Source organism: Argopecten irradians, chromosome 12 (assembly GCF_041381155.1).
Source record: "Argopecten irradians isolate NY chromosome 12, Ai_NY, whole genome shotgun sequence".
Taxonomy (NCBI): Eukaryota; Metazoa; Mollusca; class Bivalvia; order Pectinida; family Pectinidae; genus Argopecten; species Argopecten irradians.
Window position 1 is genome coordinate 40,924,817 of NC_091145.1, and position 15,437 is coordinate 40,940,253.

Sequence of the window (15,437 nt, forward strand, 5' to 3'; positions counted from 1 at the left end):
TTTTTATTTATAACTGTGTGGACTCATTCTGTTTCAAATCAACTCTAGCCCATTATATTATATCCAGGACACTGTAGCAGCAGAATGGGGCTGTCATGATAATTATACCATGACAAATAACTCATCTTATAATCATACATCAGAGTTTTACATTATATAAAAACTAAAAGCTAAAAGCTAGAGACTCCAGAGTTTAGTAACCTGCCTTTGGTACAAAAATTGACCTCATAAATTATGTCTTTTAATCACTTGTCCAATATTTAATGTTGGCTAGCTCAGATATTCTGTGATTAATTGTTGGAAATATTGATTTTTTCTTTGGGCTAATTTCAGACTGTAGACAGAGGAATCTCCAGTGAATATTTCAGTTGTAATGGAAAGTTATTAAAGCGTTTATTTATATATACACTGTAGATGTTGCCAAACATTTTCAGAGCGACATGCTATCTTGGTAAAGTTTAACTTCATGTGTATAACATAACACACTTATATGAAATACATGTATCAATTGTCAAGTTTAATACATCTTCCTCTATGAATGAATGAAGTCAGAAATATAGTATTTCTTCTTTATATTCTGCTTCTCCTTCCAATAAATTCCCTGTCCAAACTATTACGTCTGTAACTGATGCCTAAAGCCAATGTGTATTATCATACAGATTAGTCACTGTGACCTTGACATCAAGGTCAAAGGCCAAATAAGTACAAAATTCATAGAAATATTTTGTACGGGCAATATTTAACTTGCTAAATGTTGGAAGTATAACATAGAACAACTGTATCACCTTTTACCAATTACCAAGCTGCAGTACACTGCTTTAAGCTCATTGGGACCTTGACGTCAAAGGTCAAATATGTGTAATATTTAAAAGAGTTTTGTGGCCATTTAAACTGTTGAAGCTGTGGTAAGAAACTTCAATAAAACCTGTATCACCTAAATGTCATTTTAAAGGTCAAACCCAAATAAGTAATATCTAGGAAATATATATATAAGTTCCTACTTTACCCATTGAGTATATATGGTGATAGGGGTTATGACCACCTATGATCTCTGTTAGCTATTAAGTTATTTCTAAATTCATATGTCTTTAATTTCAAGTACAATGCTTAACTGGTACATTTGTTGTATTTTTTTATTTTGTTTTATTTATTTATCAAGGTAAGGACATGTAACAACTGATATAAACCAAAATTCATGTTGTTAGGGATTTACAAGGACACTCTCCTGGACCAGAGATGTTATTTATAGCAAGCTTGTCCTCTTTTCAAACAGAAGTAATTGGTCTTACAGATTAAAACTAGATCAAGTCCTTGAGTAGGATTATTCAATCGGGGAACTATTTTGGGATATTATCAGAGAAGACGCTTGGCACTGATTAGTGGCTACAGCTAGATCAATATAACTTAATTCAAAGCCATCTTAGGCACAAGTACTGGTAGTTCTGGTCTATTAGGAGGTGTAAGTCATGTCAGATATTAACCTTCCCACTCCTTATGTAGAAATGTTTACAATTTCATACCACAATTTAGAATTGATAAATGCCTAGCCCTGTAGATGTTCTCAGTTTTTTCTTCAAATTAATAAAAAAAAGTCTTATAGTCTAGTTATATGACCTGTGAGCAGATCTAGACAATTGAAACGTTGTTAACCAGCTAGAAATAGCAGCCTTTACTGCAAGACAATTTTCTGATACCCAAGTTCTAATTTTCATATAAAATCCATTTCGGAAGTGTAAAAATTTTTATAGAAACGTTAAAACAACACGCATGTAAATTGATACCAGCAGATTTCAGTTTGATTTGGAGTCTCTGAGAATTCATTATTGATTTAGGAATACAATTTGGAGATATTTTGAGCGTTTTTCCCTCAGCTTGAAAATAATAGTCTGTGAAGTAGTGCCTCAGTGGTGACATGTGGTATATATAGTTTTAGTGTTATTCTGGTATAGGATTGTGTGGGAGGATATGTCTGGTAGTGATGCTCCAGGTGGTACTGAATGTTGTAGGTATAGATCATAGGGATGGTTAATGTAAATCATCAGAGACAAAGCATTATAAAAGTTTCTTTAGGATTCAGATGATATCATAGGGATGGTTTAGTTAAATCAACAGAGACAAAGCATTATAAAAGTTTCTTTAGGATTCAGATGATATCATAGGGATGGTTTAGTTAAATCATCAGAGACAAAGCATTATAAAAGTTCATCATGAGACTTATTCATCAGAATCATCAGGATGGTTTAGTTAAATCATCAGAGACAAAGCATTATAAAAGTTTCTTTAGGATTCAGATGATAGCTATATAGTTTTAGTGTTATTCTGGTATAGGATTGTGGGAGGATATGTCTGGTAGTGATGCTCCAGGTGGTACTGAATGTTGTAGGTATAGGTCATAGGGATGGTTAATGTAAATCATCAGAGACAAAGCATTATAAAAGTTTCTTTAGGATTCAGATGATATCATAGGGATGGTTTAGTTAAATCATCAGAGACAAAGCATTATAAAAGTTTCTTTAGGATTCAGATGATAGCTATATATAGTTTTAATGTTATTCTGGTATAGGATTGTAAGTGTGGTAGTGATGCTCCAGGTGATACTGAATGTTGTAGGTATAGATCATAGGGATGGTTAATGTAAATCAACAGAGACAAAGCATTATAAAAGTTTCTTTAGGATTCAGATGATATCATAGGGATGGTTTAGTTAAATCATCAGAGACAAAGCATTATAAAAGTTTCTTTAGGATTCAGATGATAGCATGTATATAGTTTTAGTTTATTCTGGTATAGGATTGTAATAGGGATGGTTTAGGTTAAATCATCAGAGACAAAGCATTATAAAAGTTTCTTTAGGAGTTTCTTTAGGATTCGATGATATCATAGGGATGGTTTAGTTAAATCAACAGAGACAAAGCATTATAAAAGTTTCTTTAGGATTCAGATGATAGCATGTATTATAAGTTTTAGTGTTATTCTGGTATAGGACTGTAAATGTGGGAGGATATGTCTGGTAGGGATGCTCCAGGTGATACTGAATGTTGTAGGCATAGATAATAGGGATGGTTAATGTAAATCATCAAGTGACAAAAATACAATGTAGCTATAAAAGGTTTTTTATAGGATTAAGATAGATGCTTAATTGTGGGCAGTCATAGATTTTCTGCCATGGAGATATGGAGAGTTACATTACAGATGTATCTAGGTGTTATCACTAGTAATATTGCATGGTTTTATTCAGTGTTGTTGACGCTATCGTTTATAGTGGTTTTGTTTTCTCTGCTATTATTGTAAGTATTGTTTTGTTGTTGGTTACAAAGTTGTATTCGCTACTTTCCTTTCTTGTATTCTTTGAAGTGTATACAAAACCTGAGCTTTCTGGTCATCCAGTATTTTAATTCCTATCATTACACAATAAAGATGCAGTATCATATACCTACAGATTAGATATGATCAGTACTAAGAGTATAGTCAGTTTGAATCTATAATCATTGATTGACTTTGGCGGTTCAGATGAATGGCTTCTGTTTAATAATGCAAACAACCTTTAAAGGTTACCAGGTACTCCTGTAACGAGGTTCTGTTGTGTTTTACATACTATCTACAGCCAGGGCATTAAAGAACTTGTCAGGTTTGTGAGAAAAGTGAAGTATCTACAGAAAACCACTGACCTACGGTCAACTCTTACCATCTACTTACCGTAATCAACCCAATAAATGTCCTGGCTGTTTGAAAAATTTGAACAAATAAGGGGACGCTTAATAGAACAAAATTTAAAATATAGCCTTTCATAAAGTTACTGTACAAAGTAAGCCATACATCTGTATATCAATTTGAAAATAAAATCAAATAAAGAAATTTATAAAGGTTTTCATATTTGAACGCTGTATGTTGGTTACTGGTTTGTATAGAAACTGGTTTAGAATAGAAAATTGATGTTAAATGAAAATAGAAAACTGGGTTTGGTATAGCAACTTTTAGTGTAATTTAAAACTCAGTTTAGGAAACTGGATTTGGATAGAATAGAAAAAGATGGATGATGTTAGCGCAGAAAATAAGTGTGTCATTTTAGGAAAATGGATTTGGTTTCTAAAGAAAAATGGATTATGTTAGCAAAGAAAATTGATTTTTAGTTTAGGAGTTTGTAGAGACGATGTCAAGGAAATATATTATTGATCACAGTTTCTGTCTCGCACGCATTGATCTGGAACACTGATGAGGCTCTCTTGTTATGTAAGTGGATGGGACTGACTTGTGCTGTTGCTTGTAAATGTGTACATTCAATGCTTCTCACAGTCATTCTCAGTCCTGTAAAAACAAGGCCCAATTTCTTTCTTGATTGTTTTAGATCAATGTTTTAGATCAATAATTACTGAGGCATTTATTGAAAGTTACAGTATGTTTATCTATTAACAGTTTCATTCATAAGCTTATCAAATTGTCCATTTTTATTTCGTTAAGTTCTTTAAATTGTACTGGTTGCTTTTTTGCTAACAATTTGCTGAGTTGTCTGCCCTTGTAATTTTTGTTGTCTTTATCAGTTTACTGGATTGTCAGCCTTTGTTATCGTTATTGTGTTTTGTTTTACTGGGTTATCTGCTCTTGTTATCATTAATGTGTATGAGCTTACTTGGTTGTCTGTCCTTGGTATCAGCTTACTAGGTTGTCTGCCCTTGGTATCAGCTTACTAGGCTGTCTGCCCTTGGTATCAGCTTACTGGGTTGTTTGTCCTTGGTATCAGCTTACTAGGTTGTCTGTCCTTGGTATCAGCTTACTAGGTTGTCTGCCCTTGGTATCAGCTTACTGGGTTGTTTGTCCTTGGTATCAGCTTACTAGGTTGTCTGTCCTTGGTATCAGCTTACTAGGTTGTCTGCCCTTGGTATCAGCTTACTGGGTTGTTTGTCCTTGGTATCAGCTTACTAGGTTGTCTGCCCTTGGTATCAGCTTACTAGGTTGTCTGCCCTTGGTATCAGCTTACTAGGTTGTTTGTCCTTGGTATCAGCTTACTAGGTTGTCTGCCCTTGGTATCAGCTTACTAGGTTGTCTGCCCTTGGTAGCAGCTTACTGGGTTGTTTGTCCTTGGTATCAGCTTACTAGGTTGTTTGTCCTTGGTATCAGCTTACTAGGTTGTCTGCCCTTGGCATCAGCTTACTAGGTTGTCTGCCCTTGGTATCAGCTTACTAGGTTGTTTGTCCTTGGTATCAGCTTACTAGGTTGTCTGCCCTTGGTATCAGCTTACTAGGTTGTCTGCCCTTTTTATCAGTTTACTGGGTTGTCTGTCCTTGGTATCAGCTTACTAGGTTGTTTGTCCTTGGTATCAGCTTACTAGGTTGTCTGCCCTTGGTAGCAGCTTACTGGGTTGTTTGTCCTTGGTATCAGCTTACTAGGTTGTCTGCCCTTGGTATCAGCTTACTGGGTTGTTTGTCCTTGGTATCAGCTTACTAGGTTGTCTGCCCTTGGTATCAGCTTACTGGGTTGTTTGTCCTTGGTATCAGCTTACTAGGTTGTCTGCCCTTGGTAGTAGCTTACTGGGTTGTCTGCCCTTGTTATCAGCTTACTGGGTTGTCTGCCCTTTTTATCAGTTTACTGGGTTGTCTGCCCTTGGTATTAGCTTACTGGGCTGTCTGCCCTTGGTATCAGCTAACTGGGTTGTCTGCCCTTGTTATCAGCTTACTGGGTTGTCTGCCCTTGGTATTGGCTTACTTGGTTGTCTGCCCTTGTTATCAGCTTACTGGGTTGTCTGCCCTTGGTATCAGCTTACTGGGTTGTCTGCCCTTGGTATCAGCTTACTGGGCTGTCTGCCCTTGGTATCAGCTTACTGTGATGTTTGTCCTTGGTATCAGCTTACTGGGTTGTCTGCCCTTGGTATCAGCTTACTGGGTTGTCTGCCCTTGGTATCAGCTTACTGGGTTGTCTGCCCTTGTTATCAGTTTACTGGGTTGTCTGCCCTTGGTATTAGCTTACTGGGCTGTCTGCCCTTGGTATCAGCTAACTAGGTTGTCTGCCCTTGGTATCAGCTTACTGGGTTGTCTGCCCTTGTTATCAGCTTACTGGGTTGTCTGCCCTTGGTATTAGCTTACTGGGCTGTCTGCCCTTGGTATCAGCTAACTGGGTTGTCTGCCCTTGGCATCAGCTTACTGGGTTGTCTGCCCTTGGTATTAGCTTACTGGGTTGTCTGCCCTTGGTATCAGCTTACTGGGTTTTCTGCTGTTGGTATCAGCTTACTGGGCTGTCTGCCCTTTGTATCAGCGTACTGGGCTGTGTGCCCTTGGTATCAGCTTACTGGGATGACTGCCCTTGGTATCAGCTTACTGGGCTGTCTGCCCTTGAAAAAAGCTTGGTATCAGTTTACTGAGTTGTCTGCCCTTGTCACTTTGATGATGTTTAGTGTACTGACTTACCTGCCCTGTTACTGAGTTGTCTGCCATTATTTTTAGGACCTCCACAGAACAGGCTGCAGTGGTTTTAGTGGCCAGGACAATGATGAGGATCGTGCTGTACTGAAGCGTGTACTACTGGCGTATGCCAGGTGGAATAAGATGGTGGGATATTGTCAGGGATTTAATGTCATTGCTGCTCTGTTACTGGAGGTCATGGAGAGGAAGGAAGACGACGCTCTCATGGTAAGTCACACACAAACAAACTTTTTATTATATAGGAGTCACATTTTTTCCTGACAAAGAAATGGGTAGGGGGAGGCGTATAGATTTTAATCCTGCCCCTTCACTTTGTGTCCTGATGTTCATACAGATGCGAGTATGTTAATGTCTGATATCCAACATTTTTAGTTCCACATTTGTAAGGTCATACCTATTGTTGATTGATAAGAGTTTGGTTGAGTAATATACTTCTATAATGTTTGTTTGTTTGACTAGGTGATTACCTGATACTATAATGTTTGTTTGTTTGACTAGGTGATGATTTACCTGATACTATAATGTTTGTTTGTTTGACTAGGTGATGATTTACCTGATACTATAATGTTTGTTTGTTTGACTAGGTGATGATTTACCTGATACTATAATGTTTGTTTGTTTGACTAGGTGATGATTTACCTGATACTATAATGTTTGTTTGTTTGACTAGGTGATGATTTACCTGATACTATAATGTTTGTTTGTTTGACAAGGTGATGATCTACCTGATAGACCATGTTCTTCCCGACAGTTACTTCGCCAACAATCTGCGTGCCCTCTCTGTAGACATGGCTGTGTTCAGGGACCTACTGGGCCTCATGTTCCCCAAGCTTTCCAAGCACCTAGACTATTTACAGTACGCAGCTCAGGATAAAACCACAGGTAAGACCGTGACTGTAAGCATATAAAACCACAGGTAAGACCGTGACTGTAAGCATATAAAACCACAGGTAAGACCGTGACTGTAAGCATATAAAACCACAGGTAAGACCGTGACTGTAAGCATATAAAACCACAGGTAAGACCGTGACTGTAAGCATATAAAACCACAGGTAAGACCGTGACTGTAAGCATATAAAACCACAGGTAAGACCGTGACTGTAAGCATATAAAACCACAGGTAAGACCGTGACTGTAAGCATATAAAACCACAGGTAAGACCGTGACTGTAAGCATATAAAACCACAGGTAAGACCGTGACTGTAAGCATATAAAACCACAGGTAAGACCGTGACTGTAAGCATATAAAACCACAGGTAAGACCGTGACTGTAAGCATATAAAACCACAGGTAAGACCGTGACTGTAAGCATATAAAACCACAGGTAAGACCGTGACTGTAAGCATATAAAACCACAGGTAAGACCGTGACTGTAAGCATATAAAACCACAGGTAAGACCGTGCCTGTAAGCATATAAAACCTTGTGCTATACAGACAACCCTCTGAAATAATGGTCTTATTAAAAGTAATTAATAGTGGCAAATCTAACTAAATATGTCTTTGCACAAATGTAAGACTCGCACAGGTAGCGTTTTTTTTCGCTTATCAGCACATATCTGAAATGTATGTTTATGTAACATGATCAAGAAATTTACCTGAGAGTGTTCACATACCTAATAAATGGCATGTAGATTGATCGTAATATATGCAAACAAATAAATATGTTGCCAAATTTTGGTGTGTTAAATTTTGGTGCTTTCATGCCAAACGCTAATTAAGCCAAAAAATTGACCACATCCAAAATATCCCAATTTATGGTGTTTGGTTTCTATCTACAGGTGCTAACTATGAGCCGCCCCTTACGAACGTATTCACCATGCAGTGGTTCCTTACGATGTTTGCGACCTGTTTACCTAAATCAGTGGTTCTGCGAGTTTGGGACTCCATTCTACTGGAGGGATCAGAGATCCTGCTTCGCACTGCACTAGCAATTTGGGGAAAGCTGTCAAAGTCAGTATATAAACAACAATGTATAGATTGACGTGTGTTCTAAAGACTTATATAAAACTTCAATTACACTATTATACAAACAATAAGGCCACTCCATTTTTTCTGATTTTGTTTTCTTGTAACTTAATTCATTCTAAAATTGTATGGGATTTGTTTTTGTGATTCATTACAAGTAAATTCACAAAAGTTCATATAACTATTAAATGGATACTTATAATTCCCATTGGTTAATCTTCATTCTTTAAGATAGAAATCACAATATTAAGTAAAGTCAACAAAGAAGGTTTACAGTATGGTGATCATTAAGGCGTGAACTCTGACCTATATTCGGTAATAAGCCCCCTCCCCTTAACATCCTATAAGTATCCAAAGGGGTATACAAATGGGTTCCGTCCGTCCGTCTGTCCGTCCGTACGAATGGTTTCCAGAGCATAACTCTAAAACCAGTAGAGATATTTCCACGAAACTTCATACACACATTGGTCTTATGGTCTAGTAGTGCCTTTTGCTATTTTTAGGTTTTCATTTTTTGCATTTTTTCCGTGACCATGGAAACATTGCTGAAAATATCATATTTTTGTACCAGGTTCGTTTCCGGAGCATAACTCTAAAACCAGAAGAGATATTTCCACGAAACTTCATAGACACATTGGTCTTATGGTCTAGTAGTGCCTTTTGCTATTTTAAGGTTTTCACCTTTTGTACTTTTTTCTGTAACCATGGAAACATTGCTGAAAATGGCAGATTTTTTTGTAAGAATCGTTTCCGGAGCACAACTCTAAAACCAGCAGAGATATTTTCATGAAACTTCATAGACACATTGTTCTTATGGTCTAGTAGTGCCTTTTGCTATTTTTAGGTTTTCACTTTTTGTGCTTTTTTCTGTAACCATAGAAACATTGCTGAAAATATCATATTTTTGTAGCAGGTTCATCTCCGGAGCATAACTCTAAAACCAGTATAGATATTTCCACTTCATAGACACATTCATTTTATGGTCTAGTAGTACCTTTTGCTATTTTTAGGTTTTCATTTTTTGCACTTTTTCCTGTTTTTTTTTTCATACACATAAGTCTCCACAATCAAACTTACTTCAGCTTTGATATTTCCATTGGCGGGGGATCTGAATGACTATGTCCTTGTTTACCTATAATCTAGGATAAGGGGCTTATTGGCAGTAAAATACTGGCGAAGAAGTTATTATAACTTCAGTACATGTGACATTTCTGTATTGCCTGCTTGAATATAATTGAGCTTTATATGTTATAGCGGGGTTCTTTATTTGAATATTACATGCATATTATGTAGCTATATAGATTTACATTGTATGATTTTGTAAATGTGGAAAAGATAAACCATTAGGTAGTTGACTAATAATTACATTCACAAATACATACATTCCCAGTATAAAGGCAAGACTTTAGTGGCAGGCCATTGACAATTCAGCCATTGATTTTTTTTTGTGAGCTGATTAATAAGTTAGTTGTCTTGTCCAATATTATGTAGATCTATTCTATAAAAAAATATCATTTTGACAATAAATCTATAACTCCTCCATGTTTCTATTCCACCAGGATGAAAGCCGACCTTATATCTACCAAACATATCAGTAATACAATGTATGTCTGTCCATATGAGGCTGTTTGTTTGTATCAGTAACTGTGTCTGGTGCTCATGTTTGTTTTTTTTTTTAATTCATAAATCTGTTTTATAGTTTTGCTCACAGAAGATGTGATTATCATGCAGTAGTATTAATCTACTACAGCATAGTGATCGTCTCGTGCTACATTTTTCATAAAGCCTAAATTAATAAACCTTCTCAATGAATTGATCAGTAATATGGTAACTTTTAAATTTGTTAACAGAATTTGCCAGGAAATAAACAGGATCAAAAGATGTAGAGGTAGTGCTCTTGATATTCCCTGATAATTGGTATTCCTTTATACATGTAACACTAAGCTCCATGCGTTTAAACCTATACATTATATCAGTGATGTCCTTTCTTATTCAGACGTATTCTGTCGGTCGGGAGTGCAGATGAATTCTACTCTCTCATGGGGGTTCTGACACAGGACATGATGGAGGGCAAGATCTTTGATGCTGATGCTCTAATTAAGGTCAGTTACATGACATTAAAGTCAGTTACATCTCAACACCAAGATTATTTACATCTCAATATCAAGGTCATTGACATCTCAACATCAAGGTCAGGTATATAACATCAAGGTCAAGTACATAACATCAAGGTCACTTACATCTCAACATCAAGGTCACTTACATCTCAACATCAAGGTCACTGACATTTCAACACCATGGTCACTTACATCTCAACATCAAGGTCACTGACATCTCAACATCAAGGTCACTTACATCTCAACATCAAGGTCACTGACATTTCAACACCATGGTCACTTACATCTCAACATCAAGGTCACTTACATCTCAACATCAAGGTCACTTACATCTCAACATCATGGTCACTTACATCTCAACATCATGGTCACTTACATCTCAACATCAAGGTCACTTACATCTCAACATCATGGTCACTTACATCTCAACATCAAGGTCACTTACATCTCAACATCAAGGTCACTTACATCTCAACATCAAGGTCACTTACATCTCAACATCAAGGTCACTTACATCTCAACATCAAGGTCACTTACATCTCAACATCAAGGTCACTTACATCTCAACATCAAGGTCACTTACATCTCAACATCAAGGTCACTTACATTTCAACATCAAGGTCACTTACATCTCAACATCAAGGTCACTTACATCTCAACATCAGGTCACTTACATCTCAACATCAGGTCACTTACATCTCAACATCATGTCACACTCATCTCAACATCAAGGTCACTTACATCTCAACATCAAGGTCACTTACATCTCAACATCAAGGTCACTTACATCTCAACATCAAGGTCACTTACATCTCAACATCAAGGTCACTTACATCTCAACATCAAGGTCACTTACATCTCAACATCAAGGTCACTTACATCTCAACATCATGGTCACTTACATCTCAACATCAAGGTCACTTACATCTCAACATCAAGGTCACTTACATCTCAACATCAAGGTCACTTACATCTCAACATCAAGGTCACTTACATCTCAACATCAAGGTCATTTACATCTCAACATCAAGGTTACTTACATCTCAACATCAAGGTCACTAACATTTCAACATCAAGGTCACTTACATCTCAACATCAAGGTCACTTACATCTCAACATCAAGGTCACTTACATCTCAACATCAAGGTCACTTACATCTCAACATCAAGGTCACTTACATCTCAACATCAAGGTCACTTACATCATCTTCAACATCAAGGTCACTTACATCTCAACATCAAGGTCACTTACATCTCAACATCAAGGTCACTTACATCTCAACATCAATCACACTTCCACATGGTCACTTAATCTCAACATCAAGGTCCTTACATCTCAACATCAAGGTGCACTTATATCGCAACATCAAGGTCACTTACATCTAAACATCAAGGTCACTTACATCTCAACATCAAGGTCACTTATATTGCAACATCAAGGTCACTTACATCTAAACATCAAGTTATTTTGTGTTATATATCTTGAACAATGTGTAACTTTTTAAATATGTCTCAAGAGTTGGAAATGTAAATGTTGGACATTAGTAACTGATTGTGGTTTGTTAAGGGAACACATAATTCAGAAATATACTTCCTGTAATTTTGTTTTAAGAGTGACCTTGATTTCTGATTGATGGCCAAATTACCACTTCATATATCGACAGATAAAAACAAACTATTGTGTCATCACAATGATTTAAGATAGAAAGTACTCAGGCCTCTGAAAAGAAAGCATATTATTGTATTGTATTTGGGTGAAATTACCTTTTAGTAAGTCTTCATTCAACACTTTGGTGTAAGGGCTTTGTCGTTAAGGCTTTATAATGACTGTTGATATATTTGAGATAAGTTAACTACATGTATAATTAATGGATACATGGATGGCCTGTCTTCCTTTCCAACAACTTCAGTTTGTGATGCTTGATGAAGAAAGACCTTAGAATGAGGTGTAAAAAACATCTTTAAATCGACATGATGTAATGGAATATTTAAGTGATTATGTGGTTTTTACGATCAGAGATTGAGGTAAATTACTGAGCTAGCTGCGCTGCACTGAACACTTTAAAACTGAGAAATCTCTCTATTCAGCATCTCTTCATTTCCAATTCCATCTTCTTCATCAACGTCTGTATGTCATCCATTCCACTTCATATTTTACATTTCCTTCTCATGAGTCTTTTATGTATGTTTTACTTTCTCTTTCCTCACACAAAAATATCAATATTACATCCAGCACAATCATCAGTATTGCGTTCCAAACAAATATCTGGCATACATTTAAAATAAGTGTTTTTGTTTTCGTTCCAGTTTATCTACTCGTGTGCACCGTTCCCTATGCAGCAGCTACCTGAACTTCGTGAGAAGTACACGTACAATATCCGGCCGTTTAGCAGTGCTGGGGGAACGAAGAAGGGCAATGTGGTTGGTGGTATGGTGTTGCCTAGTGACGAGGATGACCTTGACGAAGACGACCTTGAAGCCATTACATGTTTCACAGGAATACTTCCAGGTCAAATAGGGCAAGGAAAATCAAAAGGTGACTGGTCATAAAACACTGGTCATAAAATTTTCTCTTGCAGCAAAGTCATCAAACAGTCTTAGAAGGACATGATAGCTTAACCAACCATAACAAGACAACTTTTCACAATGTCATTTTCATTTCTAAGTCTTATTGTAAGATTGTTTAATACTTTAGTCTGTCTCATAATCATGGGGGACTGGTGTTCTGGATTATAGTGACGGGTTAGGTGATTTTACCTAATTCTTTTAATATTTTACCAACTGTTGGTGGCACTACTACACTTGTTCAGACCACGCGATAGATGTGAATAAGGACAGTCTTCTGAAATCGATTTGATATTTGTGTCAACTTTATCTGAAGGGGATTTATGCACACAAAAATGGTATTTTGGTTTTAGCATGACGTTTTGTTTTGTTTGTTTTCCAGGATCAGAAGGAGACTTGGTGGGTCCCACCGCAGATATTTCCTCTGTGGGCCCGGGGGCCTACGGGGCAGGACTCGACTCCAGCGCCCTAAGTAACAGTAGTCTGTACCTAGAACGCATGTCCACCGACATCAGCTCTCTCAAGAAACAGTACCAACGACTAAAACACAGACAGACACAAGCGCACATCATACTTGCAGGTAGGTACATTTATAATAATGGAGGACTTTCACAAAGGCTGGTAATCAAGAGATTAGTAATAAGATGGTCCAAATCTTACTCACATCTAAGAAGATTTATAACACAATGTAGGTCATAAAGGTACATGATGGTAGTTGAGAGATTAGTAATATTTGCTGGTTTCTTTCATTGAATTAACATCCTCTTAACAGCCAGGGTCATGCAAGGACGGCCTTCCATTTAAGCGGTGTCTTGCGTGTGTGAAGTGCGAGGTGTGTATTCTGGGATCTCGTGTAACATCTTTTTATATAGTGGAACTCCTGCCCTTTTAACAGTGCTATATCACTGAAGATTTCTACTGAAGACATCAAGCAACACACTCCACCAGGTCATATTATACTGACAACGGGCGAACCAGTCGTCCTACTCCCTGTATACTGAGCGCTAAGCAGGGACAGAAACTACCAATTTTAAAGACTTTGCTGTGTCGCGGCTAGGGGACAGAACCCAGAGCCTACCTCACAGGCACGAGCGCTCAGCAGAAGGCCAAAAGTAAGGAGGTGTCAAGGGAGACGTTAGGAAGTAGAAAGTAAATTAGGAAGAGAAGAAAAGATAGGATCCTGAATTAAGTCGTCTTTTACGAACGTAAAATAGGGGCAGCAGGTACAATTCTAACGCCTTACATGTAATAAGATGGCCAACACCATTCTCATATGTGTGTAGATTCATAACAACGAAGGTCGTTCACAAAGGTACAGGATGGTAGCGGAGAGATTAGTAAGAATGCAGTCATACAACGCAGGTCATTCATAATTAAAGATACAGGGGAGTTGAGAGATTAGATGGTCAAAATCATATTCACATGGAGGAAGAGTTTCATAGCTTTAAAGGCTCACATCTTACTGGAACTTCTTAACAAAGTACAAAATACCAAATGTCAAAATCGTATCAATGGGGAGACGGTAAAGAATACCATTTTCACTAATTATATCAGTTCTGCCTTACTTTAACAGAGCAATGACTTTAGTTTGTAGTACAGGGATAAAGTGACAATGCTACACTACCTGATATATCAGATATTGTTAATGACTACCTGTATAACACAGAGTGCCATTGTAGACATTTAGCACTGTGTGACTCAGAGATACACATCAAAGCCTTATGTACTTAGTATCTGTAGTATATACTGGGCCTTATATTAGCACTGTGTGACTCAGAGATACACATCAAAGCCTTCTGTACTTAGTATCTGTTGTATATACTGGGCCTTGTATTAGCACTGTGTGACTCAGAGATACACATCAAAGCCTTCTGTGCTTAGCATCTGTAGTATATACTGGGCCTTATATTAGCACTGTGTGACTCAGAGATACACATCAAAGCCTTCTGTACTTAGTATCTGTAGTATATACTGGGCCTTGTATTAGCACTGTGTGACTCAGAGATACACATCAAAGCCTTCTGTACTTAGTATCTATAGTATATACTGGGCCTTTTATTGTTAATTAAAACATCCCCTATAATGTACAGGGATAACAGGTAATAATAGAGAAAGTCTGTAGTTTGTGTCAGAAATACTGCTCTGGGATGGAGTACTCCGCTTACCTACATAAGCTGATCACCTACTTCTTTCATATTATTTTGTTTCTTATATGGACATGTAAATCTATCTTTGAAATACCAGGTATGTTTCTTCTCAATGCCGACTCTATCCATATTTACCTGTGTTTGTTACTAATATCATAGGTGTTCCAAGCTGGGTTTCAGCAAATGATCGTTCATCATTATCTTGTCACAGCTGACTGTATCATGTGGCT

General features: G+C 37.2%; 1 protein-coding gene across 4 annotated transcripts in view; it reads left to right on the forward strand.

Moving 5' to 3' along the window:
- LOC138335829 (TBC1 domain family member 30-like) overlaps positions 1 to 15,437 on the forward strand; it is a 69,476-nt gene that overhangs the window by 47,257 nt on the left and 6,782 nt on the right. For all 4 annotated transcript variants that reach the window (XR_011210336.1, XR_011210335.1, XM_069284976.1 and 1 more), the window contains 6 exons: positions 6,435 to 6,620; positions 7,127 to 7,295; positions 8,193 to 8,364; positions 10,376 to 10,481; positions 12,803 to 13,031; positions 13,443 to 13,640. Coding sequence is in view for 2 of the 4 variants with exons in the window: in XM_069284976.1 (XP_069141077.1) it covers positions 6,435 to 6,620; positions 7,127 to 7,295; positions 8,193 to 8,364; positions 10,376 to 10,481; positions 12,803 to 13,031; positions 13,443 to 13,640 (1,060 nt within the window). In the remaining 2 variants the exon portion in view is untranslated. The remainder of the gene's footprint in view (positions 1 to 6,434; positions 6,621 to 7,126; positions 7,296 to 8,192; positions 8,365 to 10,375; positions 10,482 to 12,802; positions 13,032 to 13,442; positions 13,641 to 15,437) is intronic.